The sequence below is a fragment of the Solanum lycopersicum genome, chromosome 2 (assembly GCF_036512215.1).
Source record: "Solanum lycopersicum chromosome 2, SLM_r2.1".
Lineage (NCBI taxonomy): Eukaryota > Viridiplantae > Streptophyta > Magnoliopsida > Solanales > Solanaceae > Solanum > Solanum lycopersicum.
In genome coordinates, this window is record NC_090801.1 from 58532880 (window position 1) to 58551883 (window position 19004).

At 28.0% G+C, this 19004-nt stretch overlaps 2 protein-coding genes across 4 annotated transcripts; both read right to left on the minus strand.

The window, feature by feature from the left end:
- Positions 1 to 2520: 2520 nt before the first annotated feature.
- S (compound inflorescence) lies at positions 2521 to 5488 on the minus strand. Of its 3 annotated transcripts, none has more exons than XM_010317546.4 (4): positions 4718 to 5488; positions 3917 to 4618; positions 2888 to 3154; positions 2521 to 2784 (listed from the first exon to the last, which is right to left on the minus strand). In XM_010317546.4, the coding sequence occupies exons 1-3, from the start codon at positions 4839 to 4841 to the stop codon at positions 2907 to 2909; spliced, it is 1074 nt and encodes a 357-aa protein (XP_010315848.1). In that variant the 5' UTR covers positions 4842 to 5488; the 3' UTR covers positions 2521 to 2784; positions 2888 to 2906. The 3 variants fall into 3 exon arrangements, with proteins under 3 accessions (XP_010315848.1, XP_010315847.1, NP_001234072.1); XM_010317545.4 differs by having other exon boundaries at positions 3917 to 4621; positions 4718 to 5487; NM_001247143.1 differs by lacking the exon at positions 2521 to 2784 and having other exon boundaries at positions 2907 to 3154; positions 3917 to 4621; positions 4718 to 4841.
- A 10717-nt stretch (positions 5489 to 16205) lies between these two features.
- On the minus strand, positions 16206 to 18770 carry LOC101244338 (rac-like GTP-binding protein RAC13). Its single transcript, XM_004232897.5, has 7 exons — positions 18230 to 18770; positions 18045 to 18132; positions 17565 to 17674; positions 17271 to 17334; positions 17099 to 17163; positions 16618 to 16683; positions 16206 to 16523 (listed from the first exon to the last, which is right to left on the minus strand). The coding sequence occupies exons 1-7, from the start codon at positions 18326 to 18328 to the stop codon at positions 16422 to 16424; spliced, it is 594 nt and encodes a 197-aa protein (XP_004232945.1). The 5' UTR covers positions 18329 to 18770; the 3' UTR covers positions 16206 to 16421.
- Positions 18771 to 19004: the final 234 nt, after the last annotated feature.

The following is a 19004-nucleotide window of genomic DNA, read 5'->3' on the forward strand; positions in this document are numbered from 1 at the left end:
CTCGAGCGATAAAAGGCGAAAAGGCAAATATTCTATGATACATTCAGAAAGACTACATTATTCAACTAATTAACAACTCCTCCTAAATTCCTTTTGAGTTCACTTAATTTGAAAAACAATCAATCACTTGTCTCATTTCAAGCACCATAACTATATTCCTAATTGTACATTTTTTAAGCCCAAAGTCTTTGGTGGTAATGATGATTATAATTAGAAAAGTTTCATGCAACAAAAAAAAAGGCACTGTTAAGTGTTATGATGACGTACGTAAGAGAGGAGGGATAATTATAATTTTGCAGAATATAATATAAATATAAAAATCACTTCATTTTCTGATCTATCAATCATATATATATAGGTGCTATCAAATAAAACAAAAGGGGAAACCGATAGCATTACTGTTCTCAATCCTTTCCACGTCATCCCCTCCACCCCCCACCCCCTCAATCGATACCATTGTATACAGCAGAGGAAGATTTTTCCTTTTTTTGCCAAACGAAAAGACTATTTAGTATGTGTTTGGACATTAAAAATGTGATATTGAAAAAAAAATATTTGAAAATTAAATTTATGTTTGAAAATGTTTTTAACATGAAAGAAATATAAATTTTGTGAATAAAAGAAAAATAATATCTAAACAAAGCACAAAATCTTTAATATCAGGAGAGAAGATAGATCGAGCTCTAAATAGTCCACTTTCCATTTCATCATAAAACTTTGAAATAGCTTTAATTTTTTTTTGAATTTTTTTAAAAAAGGAACATGATCTTGTGTGAATAGTCCCAGGACATAATCAAAGGATCATTGAAAGAAATTATTCCAAACTCAATGTGCGTGTATATACAAGTTTAATGAATAAGCAAAATAAGTATCACTAACATTTTTTTACTAATTTATGCATATATTTATCTTAATTTTTTACTTAACCATAACAACATAATATAATTTGATGTAAATGTTTAATTAGGAGAATAACTTTTTTAAGAGAAGTATTGTAAACACTCTTGAACTATTGACAATTGACAGTGTTAAAAGCACTTATTTACTTAACGGATTAAACTTAGATACATTCCCTACATGACATTGCGACTGGTGTTAAACTCTTGTAAAAGTATGAAACTCTCGATAAAAAGTCAGGAGAAACTTAGCAAAAATTTTAAAGTGTATTTCACTCATATTGTAACATCGAAAAAAATATTAAATTTAATTAGTCTATTAAATAAATATTTTTAACATTATCAATAATTTAAAAATGCATAATACTTCAATCAAAATTTCATGGTAATTGAGAAACAAACTTATCTGAGAAGAATGTGATTCTTGTTTAGAATGACAACACGCTGTCTGCTAAAGCACAGTGTTACCTTAGCTACTCCCTAAATAGACACGACTAAACCTTGTTTTTCTAAAGCTTCCTTTTTTCCTACCACTTTACGCCTCCACCCCACCCCCACCCCCTGCATGACAAAAATATCAAGTATAAATTGAGTTAACATTTTTTTTTTCTGTTCATCATATAATAAGTAAATTTCATATATGCATGATAGCTTTTTCCTTTATACATATATATGTATATAGCATTTTCTTCATTTCAATTTATATGATATTCATTTATTTTTAGTCTATTTAAAAACTCAGTATAAATTTATAATTGAAATCTGATTATAGAATGAAATGTACCCTATTTAAGTAGGGTAGGAAAAATGTTTCGATTGAATCTTAGCAACTCTATTTTTATTCGAACTTAGGTCGATGCACACCACTAGTTTGAAACAAAAATATACATACAGACTCAAATTTAATTTATAGAGGTAAAATCAATAGTGAACTAATTAAGAATTAGAAGGGGTACCCACAGAATTCTTTTTCGAAGAAACCAGAGATGACTGTCTAAAAACATGAAACTACATTTCAAGCCATCAAGTTCCATTACATATGAAAGGCTAAGAAAAGAGAAATCCCAAAAAGATTACTAATATATATTTTTTTATATTATATAGTTTAATCTAGCTAATTGCCTACTATAAACAATATAATTACCAATAACTTGACCTGATAAATAGAAGAATTTATTTCACATTACATGGTACATACATAAAAATTAGTATTACTCTAGTACTTTTTAATTTATATACCTCGTTAGTGTATTAGTAGCTTTCTTATCTAGCTAGTCGCATGAGATTTTTTTACTTATAAGTAATCCTTAGAATGTGTGATTAAATTTTAACATGAGTTAGTTTATCGCGATAATAACGTGCATAACTTAAACTTATAATAAGGTATAAAATGAAAATAAAGGCACTTAATTACAGCAACCATGCTTTGCTTTCCTTGCAGAATAAGCAAACAAGTAAACATGAAAGCTGCCAGAAAATATGTTAATGATGATATCACAGTTATTGGATTTTTTCTTCACCTTCATAGACACATATATATCATCACATGTAAAAATAAATAAAAATGCAACTGAAGTCATCCATTTTACTAATTAATCAACTTATTTGTATCATCAAAATAAAGTAATTAAACCTCAAAAAGGCGCATTTATATTATAATATAATAATTTGTTAGTTTCATTTCATCATAAAAAAATGAAACATAGTACACATTGACTAAGGACTTAATTAGATTTCTGTAATAACTAAAATGTCCCTTAAAGTAACATACTAATTAACACTACAAATTAAACTAATTAACCCCCCCCCCCCCCTCCTTCTTTTCTTCAAGAGACAATGAAACAAAACACAACACCAAACATCTTTTTCTTCTTCAACATCAACAAATCTGCAGTCAAATATGATTTTTAATCAAAATAAAAAAAAGTATTTCCTAGAAAGGTTTTATAATGTGCAATGTTAAAAAATATAATAAAAATTTGAATTCGTACCAAATCAATTATGTCTCCGTTATATATGATGAGTCGATGCAATACTTGACGTGCGAAGCAAGTAGTAAAATGCACCATGCTGTAGTGGCTGAATTGTGATACCCCATTCATTAGTAATAAGTGGTTCACCAGATGAATGTATAAGCACCGCATCTTCACCGAACACTTCCCTCACGTTAAACGGTCCTATCCCAACCTCAAAAGCAACGTCGTTGATAAACACTGTCGATCTTGTGGGACCCGCATCATTAGGATCCACAGTAACCCCTACAACCACACGTACGTTACACAATCATGAGATAAATGTAACCAATGCAGTAGTCAATTTTATATATACATAAATCCAAAAAATCCATCCATGCGAACGTTTGTTCACAAAAAAAATGTAGACAAGAAATCAGAAAATGAGGAAGCCAAAGGACAAATCTAACCTTGTCTTATCTATAAAACATAACGTATGAGAAAATGTAAAACTACTTTATTAGCCTTTGTTAAAAAGAACACTGTGTAAAAAGTGAACAGGCCTAGCATAGCATCAATCACTTCCATGAAATGCCAGTGGAAGATTTTACTTATTATGATTAAATTTCGTATGAATAGAGACAAACATTTATTCTCATTCTCAGTTCTGGCCCTAAAATAAAATAAAATGAGTGGCTTTCAACTTTCTAGACTCTATTTATATATCTTCACTTTTGTCATGAAGTTAATGGAAAAAAATGTTAAAGTGCACATTCATACTAGATATGGTATCATTTGTACTGAGTAGCTAGCCCACCACATACTCAACATTTTTTTTAAAAAAAAAAGTAAATAAATTAGCATTTTCAGTTACTCAATAGTCCTCCCCTACTCTATTTTTTTTTCCGTTGTTTTAATGTTTCAATTTATATGATAGTATTTGACGATACATAGATTTAAATGAAAATAAAAAATAAAAATATCCTTAAAACTTGTGATATTTGGAAACGGTTAAAAAAAAAAGTATCATATAAAATGTAACGGATGAAGAGTGAGTAAAAGGCTTACCTTGAATGTGACTAATGGTGGGAATAGTGGTAGTAGCAAGAGGAGAAACAGTTGAAGTAACTGTATAACTCATGAGCTGTGACTGCAAATTGATTTTGTCATTTTCATCTTTCTTTGAATTATTAGGTGCTTGAGTACTTATCCCCCCCATCCATTCATTAAGAAGAAGTCCAGAAGAAGAAGAATGAGGAGTAAAAGTAGATGAATCCTGGAAGCAAAACCCTGCGGAGTGATCATGAGTTGGTACTACTGGTGGTGGTTGTACAGTGAAAAAGAAAGGCTGCTCGTTAGACAGGAACTCGTTATAGTTTTGTTGGTTCACCGAAGAAGTAGGAGAATTGAGCAAGTCCATAACATTGGAGGTACCAATTGAGAAAGTCAATGAATTTGGTGAAGATTTATCAGAAGATGATGAAGATGAAGTAATAATAGGTTGATGAGATGAATTATTGTTATTATTATGGTGTTGTTGTTGAGCTTTAGCTTGTAAATGACGTTGTTTGTGTTTACTTCTTGATTTCCTGTTTTGAAACCAGTAAAACACATTAGCATCACCTACTTGACCATATTCTTGAAGTTTAGCTCGGATTTTCCTTATCTCATCCCTTGGTGGATTCACCATGCCTGAATTAAAGATTGCTTCAAGTATACGAATTTGCTCAGGTCTTGGATTCCATCGAGGCTTTGGCTCTGGACTTCGCTCTTCTAATCATAATTATTATAAAAAAAATTTAAATCAAAACCTCATTCATTACAAAAGAAAAAAGAAATGTAAATATATATATATATATATATATGTACCTGGATTGCATGGAGGTCTTTGTTGAATGATAGAAGAGTTGATGTCATGTTGCCATTGGTGATGATGAGAATTGCAAGGTTTGGATTTAAACATACTAGGCCAGTGTCTATTTGATGAAGCCATATTTGATGAGGATGAAGAAGAAAATAAAAAAGGTAACTCTCTTTAAGCTTTTTTTTTTTTTGGTAGTCTATAAACAACCCTAACACACTTCTTATATAGACTCCATACCTACTACTCTTTTCTTTTTTTTTTTAGATTAAAAAGAAAACAAATTGTAGAAATAAAAAAGACAAAACCCAAAACAAGAATCACCTGTTAAATGATAAACAAAAATAGAAATGAAATTAAATGTAAAGTGAAAAAGATAGACTAGAGATCTAGTACATGGCCCATACCCTTATAATTATAACTTGTTCACAAAATTATTATATTTCAGACTGAAAATACTTGTTCACTACTCAATGTAACAAAAAGCCCAATTAGTTCAATTTGAAGAGAAAACAAAGAGAACATTGAAAGAAGCACATGATGGGGCTTATATTAGAATCTTCATCAGAGTGAAAGACAGTGAAAGCTCTTAAATTCAAAATAAAAGAGAGAGAGAAAAATACAATAAAAATTGTGATGTTTAATATCTTCAGAAGTCTGATGAAATTGTCTCTTTGTTTTACATATTTTTTGAGTTTTGATGTATTTTTGGGGTTTGTATATATGAAGAAAAGAAAGGGAGTATTAATGGAGAGAGGTGGAAAGGTGTGGATTATTCTAATGAGAATTAAGGGGTTGTTGCAGCAAGGAATAAATAGGGGAGAAAAGTAAGTGGGGTAGGGGGGTTTAGGGGGGTGGGGTAAAGAAACTTTTTTTTTTTTTTTGAAAGTCAAGATAATGTAATTGTAGGATTTGAATAGAAAACGGTGGAAGAGAAGTAATTGCTCTTTGTAGATTTGAATGTTTTGGCCAAAGAAAGGAAGTATTGGATTGACTCGAGGGTCATTTTTATTACTACAAAAACACATTTCAAGATATTTTGCTTAAATGAAGGAAACTAAAATTAATTTCTTTTTTCCCTTTCATTTTCATTTTATAAATATTTTTTTTTTAATTTTTAACGTTCTATTAAACTTATTTATCAATATATATTGAGTATGTATACAATATGTATATTAAAATTTTACACACTTGCTAGTTATTTTGTAAAGTAGATCATTCAAATTGTAGTAAGAAATATGGAGAACTTTTAATATTTTTTATTTGTATAATGTTGATATAAGATCGATTTTTTTAATAAATAGGGAACATGGTAAGTGAAACTCGTATAATGAATTTAGTTTATTTGGGGACGGAAATATAATAATAGTTGTGAGTGTTGCAACTTTGTTATAAAGTAAAACAAAGTGATTTTTTTAAAAAAATCTTGCTGAGGTAAGAATAATTTTAAGCTATATTTTCATCACTTCAATTCTCCAAAAAAAAATTTAGCCGTTGTTAGTCTAATACAGTAGTCAAAGCTTTATTTTCCTTTTTCAGTTGAGGCAAATTAATTTAATTAAGAGGAAAATAGCACTTATTATTATTTTCCATAATCCATTGTGGTAAATATTTTATTGTTTCATTAAATTGGAGTCCTTTCACATTGTATTTTACTAGAGGAGAATTTTCAGTAGTATATATGTATTCACACTAGTTCAATTTGGCATCTATACTAGCTATATTTTAAAACTTTCATCATAAATAATTGACTGCATTTAAGATATTTTCCGAGTAGCATTATCCTGCCGTTAGTATTAGCAAGAGTTACATAGAGTTATTGTAACGTTATTAGGAAGTCATCTGTTTAAATTTTTGTATAACTTTTTATGGAAATATAAAATATTAACATTTGTGTATAGTAATTTTTGTTTAGTTGGGCCTTCTTTTAAACCTCATATATCGTAGTAAAAGTTCAGTGTGAAAAATATTTTAATCATAAATTATGCTATGGTCCTTTAAAAAGAAGCCTAACATGTTGAAATTGGGTGATAGAGTTGGTGCCTAGAGATTGTACAACTATGCTATAGGCTTCATCAAATAACACAAACATTTTAAAATTGGGAGATAGAGTTGACAAAAATATAATGTGAAAATCAAGAAGAACATATGATATACGAGAAGTTGGGATAGACATAAAAATTTTAAAAAAACGGTAGTAACGTCCAATTTAGATTCCATCTTTTTAAAAACGCAAGAACAAAATAAAATTTATAATTTATAATTTCTCATTTTTCTAACCCATAAAATATTTGATCAGAATTACGAATATTTATTTGACACACAATGTGAGGTTTCTTATACTTATCGATTTAATCAAAAGAATATTTATTTATTTTTACAATATTTGACTTAATTTGCAATAAAATACTATTTATCTCTTATTTTAACCGTTATTAGCTAAAAAAATTATATTATTATAAAGTTTCATCTACATAATTTTCCGTTCTCTTTTTATTTGTCCACTTTTAAATTGACACACTTATTAAGAAAACAATTAATGACATAGTGAGTTAACCATTTTACCCCTATTAATTATGAAGTGAATGAAAAATTTTATATTTTTAAAAGTAATTAGTCATTTAATTGAGTATATAATAAATAAAAAAAAATTGTTCTTTCTTGATTTGTCAAACTGAAAAAGTAATTAGGGACAACTATAAAAAGAAAAAATGAATAAGCAATTAAAAACGAAAAGAATATTTAAAAGGAAGAATCAATATATATACCATTATTAGATACATAGAAGTAATTAATAAGTTATATTTTATATTTATTATTTTCTTAACGAACCTAAAAAATATCAAAAACGATAGTTAAAATATGGATGAAAGGAGAAATTTGAAAAGATTTATTTTAGGAGGGTGATTAAGGAAGAGAGTAATTATTAATGGACTTAATTTAGTCCATGTTGTGTTCCTCTTATCCCGACATACCAAGCTCTAACTCCAACTCCCTTGTGTCCCCATTTCACATCCCTCTTTAATTCCACTTTTCCTTCATTTCATTTCTTAATTTTCTGTTTCAAATTATGTATCGTAATTTTTTTAAAAAATATTACTTAGATAAGAAATTTTTATCTAATTTGATTCATAGTAATTTGATAATTTTAATAAAGTATTTACACGCACAATATATGAGTAGCTTAATCAAAATCTATTTCCAGCAATTGCTAACTTTAATTCCACTTATTATCAACATTATTAAGTACTTATCAGTAGTGTTAATTATTTTTACTTGATTTGATAGTTGCAAACAATCTTGATATGGTTCGGTTATGTAAAAAATTATTAAACTAAATTAAAGGGCTTGTTGAATTGACTGTTGATCAGTCTTGTTGAGATTTCCTACAAGAAGTGGGTAGTATTATCACAATTTTCAAGTGAAACTCAAAAAAGTAAATATCAACTGTTCACACATGTAAAATTGAATATTTGATTTTGACCAATGACCATATAATATACCTGATTCATCAGTTACAAACACTACTGCTTAGGTAAACATGACAAAATTTCAAAGGATAAATGATGGAGTCAATCTCACTTCACTTTTAAGTACCTCTGATGAAACAGAAAGAAAGAATGAAAAGAGAAATAAAGCACAATCCCATCACAACTCAGAAAGCCCATAACCAATACTAGATATGGTAGTTGTTGTTTAGTAGCCACTGCATTTACAGACACCTCATGCCTTCTCTTTTTTCTTTTTTTTTTTGCCTTTTTATAATCGTATTTGTACACATCTCGACTAATTTTACGATGGATATAATTAATGAGATGATAAGTTTACTATATTATCTTTTGAATATATGATAAGTCACTACAAAATATATATGTGATACATAGGATGAGGTTGTCTATGCTTTAATCAGAGGTCACCAGTTTGAACTTTGGGTATTGAAAAATCCTTGATAGGAAGTGTTTTCCTTTAAATGGAGCATTATATGTGTCCATAAACTTAATATTTTGGAAAATACATTTGAAAAATAACTATAGTTAATAATAAGTGTGAATTAAGAAGAAGTGATACACATTATATTGATTTTTCAAACTTGATACCTATTTTAAAAATAGTAGATAAATAAAAATGAACAGAAGGAATTGAAGTAGTTCCTACCGACGTAGATATCATGTAAGACTAGCTTTGACAGATTAAAAAAAACTACTTAGTTTATTTACTCTAGCATGAAACTTTATGATTCTTAATTACTTTACTGACTAGTACGTCACATTGTTATTCTGATTTTTAACATCATGTTGTCGAAGCACAAATCATGATATGTATACTGTCTTACAATTTATCTTTACAAAAATCTAGACATTATTAAAATAGACCCTCGATCGACTTAAAAATAAACAAAACTCAAGTTGTAACTTCTTTTTATTTTTCTCTCATTGTGACTAGCTAGTATTGTTTTCTTTGCTGACCAAACGTGTGCTCCCACTGTAAGTTCAATTTTCAGTAAACGTGGGATTTTCTGATACATAGTACGTGAAGAAGTAAATACTTTGATAGCTAATTTAAGTGATAGCAGTAGATTCAATCTTTTTCCCAAGAATTTATTATCTACTTTTGAGTTTTACCTCATCTCTTGCCCTTTACCTTTTTCTGCTCACCCATTTTGACTTCATCAAATTTGTCTAAACGATTAAATTTACTTTACTTATTGGTCCCTACACAATTCTATTTTTCTATTTTTTTCTCAAACAGATATTAACTTGATGCAAAAAAAAATTAAAAACAATTATTTTACAGCTATATAATTCTTTAAATATAAAAAATTAATATTTCGAGAAATGCATCTAATAAATGCTTATAGTTAATAATTAGAGTAAATTCTGAATTAAATGTGAAAATTATGTATTGATTTTTCTAAATATGACAAACAAAAAAAATGAAATATCTACGTCTTTTTTCCTTGTTCTATTCAAGAAGAAATATTAAAACGAGAATATTATGATTTTTTTTCATCAAAGTTAACTATGTCGGATGGAAAAAAGAACAAAAATATTACTCTACTAACTTGAAAATCATATTTACCGAAAAACCAAACTTTTACATCAGTAATAATTTTAATTTTTCGCTGTTTATTAAGTGTTCAAAGTCGCATTAGAATTTCAATTAAATTTAAATTGTGTATTAGAGGATCTATTAGGAATAACGCTTTCAATAAAAAAAAATTCTATTTTTAAAATTCGAATCGAGATCTCTTATTACTCGTATAATTTGTTATTCTATTGTTATTTTTATTTTTAATCTAGTAAATACGTATTCAAAATAAAGAAGATCGACCAACCAAATTAGTTAGCGTTCTGATAAGTACTGAGAGGTGCAATTTATTATTACCTTCAAATATATTCATATAACCTATCCAACACCTCCTGTACCAAACACACTAATTTGTTTATTACCAGTTTCAATTTAACGCATTTATTCAAATAAGTAAATAATATTTATAAAATAAATAACGTTGGAAATTAATTTGAAAATAAATAATTACATATTTGAATATACGTACCATTGAAACAATTAGTGTGTCTCATAAACGTCCTTATAAGTTATTTATTAAAAATATTACGGATAATTTCAAATACTTCGTTTCAGGTTTCGCTCTATAACACTCATCTTTCTTATTTTCATTTTCTTGTAATCATTCTTTAACCTTATTTAAAATAAATATAAATTAATTTAGATTTTACAACGATACGCCTTCGCTCATTGAAATATTTAACAAACAAAATCTGATCGTTCTTATCGAATTTCTCTCTTGGGAAGTTCATTTTTATCTTCTATTTGAAAAAAATTGTTGCCAGAAAATGATGATTATTGTGGGAAAAATCTACATGAATTGGTAAAGGTGAAATGGAGATGAAGAGTTAATATTTTATGTAATTGGTGGGTCAGCTTGAATGAAGACTTCGATCTTTGTTGGATAAAAAAAACATGTATGTGCTGATTTATTTTTAAAATATTTGTTAAATGAATTGTTTTTTATAAAATATTTATTAATATGTAGAAATTAATATAAAGAAGGTTATATTATCAAATCTAAATTAATTTATATTTATTTTAAATAAATTTAAATAATAATTAGAAGTAAATAAAAATAAAGAAGATAGACATTGTAAACCACAGGAGAGCTCAAAATATTAATATTTATTATGAAAGTAATTTTTTTAACCCAAAAGAGAAATGAACGACAACAATAGAATGTAAAAACAATTACAGTCATGTTTTAAGAAGTATATTTTGAAGACTATAGATTATATAAGCCATAAATAATAAAATAATTGGCTAAGACAAAAATACTTGCTATAAGTTATAAATTAAGTGTCATCTGTTTTTGGCTTTATGACTTTTGTTTTATTTATTTATTTTGTGTCTAATATATATATATATAAATTCAATAACATTTGAATTGATGCTAGAACTATAGAATATATTAGCCATAAAATCATAAAAGAATTGGTAAGCCAAAAATACTAACTATTATATATATTATGAGTTGTACACCTATAAGTTAAGTGTGATGCATTTTGCTTTTGACTTTTAATTTTTAAATTTTTTTTACAAAAAAATTTATTTTGTGTTCGATATTTATATTAGAATTCAATCACATTTGAATTAACATAAAAAAAAAATTCACTTTATAAACAAAATTTTTTTTAACAAAAACGATCCTGTATCCAGTGAACTTCACCGCCATCCTTATGCTCTGAGTTGATGAGGGTTAATGAAACAATGTGTGTGTTATATAGGGCATATAGATGATAGAACCCATCACATGATTATACTGAATGTTCTATTATTATTATTATTATTTATTATTATTATTATTATTATTAAAATAAAATATAAGGAAATGGGTATGAGTGTGTTGCGCAAAAAGCGCCAACAGCATTTAATCCATGCAAACGTGCATGCAGTAAATACAACCACAACATGTTCGATTAAATGCTAAGACTTGCCCCATTCATTATTTTCCTGCACATGCAAACAAAAATATACAATTCCATTTCAATATTTCGGCCACGATAGTACTAAATTTTGAATCGAAGATATTTAATAAAAAATTTTTATGTCATATGCAGATGCTTAATTGAAACAAATCTGAATTTAGTACCTAATAAAATTTGTATTCAAATTTGAGGTAATGTCAATGTATTAACCTTAAGATTTATAATCATAGATGGTGTATAGACTATAGTCTATCTACTAAGTTCATATATTGAAGCATTTATAAGTTCATTTTTATCTCGTAGATTGTTTTTTTTTAGGGTGTTAATTGTTGTTATCTTTGTTTATTTGTGGATCCTTCAAAAGCTAAAAAGTTAGTGAATATTGTACATAACAAAATAATAGGGATCTGATTTGTTTTTATTGAACACAACCAACAGCTTATCGATCGTGTCTAATGATCCGTGAATTACGCCTACATATTGTTTTTGTTTTTTTTACTTCTTGAATTCGACCTCTTGGAAATTGAGGACCCCTAATATATTATATTATATATAAAAAAGTATTCTATAAAACTACTATCTGAACTTCACTTAAATGCTCTTAGAGCTTTTACTTCATCACCTAGCAATTAACCACTTAATTCATTCGTTTAGTTATATATTTTCAGGGTAATTGCATTGGTGCAACAGATGGATAGACCCAACATCGGGTGAGACGGGCCCTGTTCTGATACCATATGAAATTAGGTCTGAAGAGAATTGCCTAAGCCTTATAAAAAATCCACTCATCTCATTAATATGTGGAACTTTTGTCATTCTTTAATAGGTTCCAAGAAAAAGTTGTTGTCATTAACAATAAGAAATGAACTTTTACACTATTGATTTACAAGTAACCATTCATAATAACGGGAGCTTAGTACCATGATTAAAAATAAAGTAGGCTACCGTTACAACAAGTTAAAATACGTTAGTAGAAAAATCGTTTACAATAGTAACGTATATTTAATTTAAATCTTTTTTTAATAGCTAAAATACTCTTTAAAATATCATGTCTAATACCAACAACGGTGTCATGGTATTGGGAAACTTGAAACTGTTTTAAAACCCTCTTCTGGAATGGCTTTCTTCTTAACTTTGAGGTGAGGTTTAAAATAATTTTATTACTATGAGTTATGATACAGTAGTGGGACTGATTCATCCTTAATTATAAATTTCGAGTTTGAGCTTTAAATATGACAAAAATAATATTTAAAGCGTCATTCCAAATAAATCACGGAGTGCACGATTAGAATTTGATCGAACTTTAATGTGACTTTTGAACACCTAGAAAAGAAGGAAAGAGAAGGCCCTCAATTTTAGGAATATGTAGAATGTATCTTAGAGTGCTTAAAAATATAAGGATTGAGGAAGGATTAATATATTTGCAAAAAGTTTGGTTCGTTAGGTATAGTAATCAGGTGTTAACATATATTCCGATTAATTTAGAATCTTTGTAAATGTTACATGTTCCAATGAAGGTCCAAAAATCATCAATAGAGGTTAATAATATATACTACAAACTGCCTAAAGTTTATTTTATTTTTATCTAATTAAGGTGATTGTACCGTACATTTCCGTTAGAAGTCAAACTATATTATACATTATGATATTCAATAGAATAATTACGCAAATTTTGAGAACTTTGCCGCTTTCCGTACCTTACTTAAATTTAGATTATTTAGTTAATTTATTCTTAACCGTGATTATTTAATTGGAATTGAGTTATTCATGGTAAAATAAATTGCTAGCTACATATTCACAAAAACAAGATAACATAAAATATGTTATTTTCATAAAGCAAAAGTCAAAAATACCAGGCTATTGGATGCATATTGGGCTAGGTGAAACAACTTGACCACATTGTGTTTTTTTTTTCTCTTTCCGTTCACCTAGATTGGTTTAATTTAAAATTGATCTAATTTTTCGTAATTTATTATTTTATAAATTCATTTTTTTTTTAAGAAAGAAGAATTTTTAAGTAATAACAATTTGTTTATTAATGACTATATGGTAAATCAACTCGTTAAATTTGTCATCCAATTTGTAGCCCTTTTAAGTTAAAATGAAGGTCAAATACATAAACAGATTTCTAAACTTATTGGGTTTTTTCTTCAGGTGCCTCAACTACGTCATTTTCCTATTGAATCATTGAACCACCCATAATTTGTTCCGTTTAAAGAAACACCGTTGTCTAATGTGGAACCAAATTTGTGAGGGGTATTTATAGAGGATACATATGTTGTTCCAGAACTCATTAGTCCAATTGATAGTGAAAATGTTTGAGAATAATTGTGTTTTACATAAGTTATTTGAACACATTAGAAAATAAATGAGACTAACATGATTTGTATTCATTTCTTTAATCAAAATCATTACAATTCGAACACAATTGAAGACATTTACAATAGAAAAGCCGATCAAAATCAACCAACAGTGTTTTAAAAGAACAAATTATGGATGAGATACCTGAAGGAAAAAACTCAACAAGTTTAGATGTCTATTTATGTATTTGACCTAAAATGAAAGTTCCATTAAAAAAAATTAAAAGTTCAAGAACTCTATAGAAATTCTTGAGACACAATGGAAAATCAGAGATATATTTAAAATAATGATGCTAGGACTCTCTCTAATTATGTCAACTTAAAATGCCAGGACATATTTGTCTGCCTAGTTAATTGGGATGTTTTATTAATATAATATAATTAATAGGGAACAGATCTTTGGTGATGATTATAAGAATTAATCATTCCTTAATAACCTACATTCCTTCTGAATCGGATAATATTCATTCATTTAAAATACAAACAAAACGTAGTAAACATTATGATTAATTCCTTGATTTCTTATAATAATAATAATAACAATGTAAGAGCTTGCTGATGTTTCACTTATGTTAATATAATTATTTCATTAGGGGTTTTATTTTAGAACGATTAGGTACAGACTAATGACTACACATATGAAATGAATAGCGTAAACTTAATGCATGGGACAAAGAAAAATGGGTAGACTGATTATTTTTCATAGTTCAATACATGATTTTTTTTTAATAATTAAAAAGACGATAGATAAATGCTAAAATGCATGGTGTGCCTAGTAATTGAATCATGTGACAATTTTATTTATTAAAAAAATGTTATATATATTTAACGTCTCTGTATTCTATAGATCTTGATTAATAGAAGAGGCAAAGTCAAAAGTTTACAAGTAGTATGGCTTGTCGACTATCCCTACGACTCCCCGTGTGATATGTCACTCTGATTTGATACAACTCACAAAAAATGTCAAAAAAAAAAAATATAACTCATTATCCCCGAGGAGCTTTTAACTTATGGAATGTATGGGACCTTAATATTTATTCGGATATCAGATATTTGTATCAAATTAATTTTTTTAATTTATTATAATATATAGTGAAATATACATTAGTTGATTAAAATTAAGTAATCAAGTATGTGTATATTCATATAATATGTCTTTATTGATTGAATAATTATCCATCAAAATAATAACCTTTTGATGTTATCATGTGATATGCATATAAAATATATGACTTTGATACAAAATAGTGTATATATATATTTGATGAGTGAATGTAAAATTCTTTTTGTATGTAACTTATCAAGAGCGACAACTCCGTATGACCAAATATTATACTATTTATATATGATAAAAACTCTCATAATATAAGAGTTAATTACATTATTTTTCTACTATTTTTCAAATTACAAAGATTCCATACATAGATTTCGAATATATCTTTGTACTTCCAGATACATCAGTAGACATTCAGATACATAGAGGATCTGTTAAAGAGGGGATATGATATCCATTATCAAGTTACATGGGAGTAATGTATCAGAGAGGGTAAAGATGTATAAGAGAGGAGAGGGATGTGTCCGAGGGGGAAGGAATGTATCATGGAGGGAGGAATGTATCCGAGAGGGAGGTAGAAATGTATCAACGAGAGGGGAAAGATGTATCCGAAAGGGTATTTGAAAACTTTCAAATGGTATTATGATAAAATAAGATGTGTATTTAGATAATTTTTTCTAAAATTATATTTTAAATAAATAAAAAATGTTAGATCTCCAATAACTTTTTTATCGATTTGCTTCTTCGTATTAAAATCAATAACTAAAATATTTCGGACTTTACCACTGCACCAAACCACAGAAACCATAATTCTCACTACCACTTATAATAAAAGTATCTATACAAATTTGAGACGGAAGATAATTATTAATGCAACTATTACAATTATTGCAGTTGGTCTATTTTTCCCAATCAATAATTTTTTGAAGTATTTAATATGGTATCGGAAACTTAAATTGAAATACGGATAGTTGTACAGTCAAGTTGAATTTAATTTGTTTGAAAATAGTTAAACGTTTTAGGGGGGAAAAACGTGTTACTATAAATGATTATTTCAACAAATATTCTAGAAGGCAATCAGGAATAATAAAAAGAAAACTAGCTATTACAAGATTTTATTATAAGGAACAAATGTTAAAAAATGGAACTTTAATACATCACTAACATCTAGACTTTTTTAAAAAAAAAAAAAAGAAGAAGAAAAATTACAACTGAGCATTTTCTCTTATACTTTTACAAAATGATAAGAATATAATTGAATAATATTTGAAATGTGAAAAAAAAAAAGGCATATTAATATTCATAGAATTGCACATAACGTCCTCCTTTTTTGGGGCCTTTTCTTCATCTTAGGGGGTCGCAATGCTACCTTAATTGCAGTATCAAATACAGCTTTCACATTCTGAAAAAATAAAATAAAATTGGGGATTAATTGATAAGATTTTTATTTAGAGGGTAATTATTGATTAAGCCATAACAGAATTGTTAATTAATACCTGCTGAGTCTTGGAGCTACACTCAATGTAGGCAACCGCTCCTATCATCTTTTTCAATTCCTCTCCCTAATTAAAAATAAACAACAGAATAATAAGCTTTTTTTTTTTGTTAATCACTGATTAATATAAGTGATTTTCACTTCATATTTTAGAGATTTTTGTTATTTGTTTGAAAAGTTGACCATAAAAACTCAAAACTTTTATGTTAATATATTAAAAACTTCTTGTATATATACACATGATATATAATGATATCCTTTCAAAACCTTTTTGTATATAATATATAATGATTTCATTTGCTGTAATTTGTCTCTACCTATATATACAAGCCAAGCCACTCTACCCACTTTACGCGGGAAAGTCAAGACAACTCCATTTCTAAGATCTCTAATTAAGGATAGAGGAATACTACAACCAGGCATAAAGATATCATTTTTTTTAAGAAATTTGCTAATGATTGCAAGTCAATAATGGGACTCACCTGGGCAGTTGATATAGGAGTAGCCCCTGGATGATCACTTAAATATTGTTTGTCTTCCCTCAGGTCTGGCATAATTAAATTAAAACAGGTATAAAAATCATATTGCACATTAGGTTATAGTATATGTTCTTATATATAATTATGACATAATGAAATATTAAATTGATCTTACCAAGTTTAGTTCCCACCAGAACAATTTGTATAGTAGGAGCATAGTGCCTTAACTCAGGGATCCACTGTTTGTTGATCAATAATTAGAACTTTTGGTAAGTAATTATCAACAAATAAATCAGGACTAGAAATAGGAAAAATTATGTTTTAATATCTTTGGATAATCTAGTTTTACGTTGTATAAATGGTGTATACTTTAGTATACATCGTTATACACAATATATACAGCTAAGTGTATAAATGATATATATTTCGGCCATGTTGATAAACTAGATATTTATATAAATACACTAACCTTTTTGTAGATGTTCTCATAGCTTGCTTTGCTAATTAGAGAAAAAGCAAGCAAAAAGACATCAGCTCCTCTGTAACTTAATGGCCTTAGCCTGTTATAGTCTTCTTGTCCTGCATTTCACAATCAACAATTCAACAACACACAAAATCAAAATCAAATGTTCTTATATACCTACACAATATCGAAGAATATTCCCTTCAATGATATTAGTGAGAGAAAAAAAAAAGATTCATAATAGAATCAAAATTTATATATACACCCAATGGTGTGGTCTAATGGTCAATAAAATGAATCGAGAACCATGAAGTTTCAGGTTCAAATTCCATAATAGACGAAACAACATTAGTTGATTTCTTATCATCTGTCGTAGTCTTGGTGGACAAAGTTAACTGGTACTTGTTATTCATGGAATTGGTGAAGATGCACGCAAACTAAACAGACACCATGTTATTAAAAAAGTCATGTGAGAAATAAATTTACCTGCAGTATCCCATAGGCCAAGGTTAACAGTGCTACCATCCACCACCACATTTGCACTGAAGTTATCGAACACCGTTGGAACATAATCCTATGAAATAACATTAATCTTATGAAGTTAACAACTCGTATGCATGAAACGAAGATAAGATTAAGGAAAAAAGTGGGGAAAAAACGAATATTATTACCGTTGGAAAAGTATTACTAGTGTATGAAATTAGCATACAAGTTTTCCCAACAGCTCCATCACCAACAGTAACACATTTGATGAATCTAGCAGTAGTCATTTTCTTATAAATTGGCTATTTCTAGCAAACTTACTGCTTTGTTTCTTCTCCACAAGTTTTTTTAAAGATGAGAAACACTTTGTTTTTATTCTTCAATGATACATCTATCTTCTTAGCTAGTATATATCCTTAAAATACTTTTTTTTCTTTACTCCTAATCATAACACCAACTTGTTTAAGTTAAAATAAGTGGATTTTGAAACTTAATCAAAAGATATTTGGCAATATGGAGAGGGTTGGCATATTGGATTTGGATGGATTATACACCTAAGCAATCATTGCTTACACCACCCTTTTTACTTTCCTTTAACTTCAAGGCCAGATAGCCAAATGAAATAAAAAGGGGTTAAAAATTTTTCCAAAAAAAAAAAAGTTTGTAAAGTAGGTGTAGTGGTGAGTGTTGGTTGGTTTAAGTGTTGAAGAAGCAATTGTATAAAAGATCAAAAGAGGGGAAAGGTTGCTTAATTGGCCTATATACTATGATGATCAAAATAGAATATTTCAACAAGTGGAAATTAAAAACAATTAGGATAGCGATCTATAAGTAGAGAGATATTTTCATAAATACACGTCCAACACAACAATTTTCATCCACATAACTTTCAAATTATATACCATATGGATCAATTCAGATGAGGGTTGAAAAACATGACTCATTTTAGTAACAAGTTTTAGT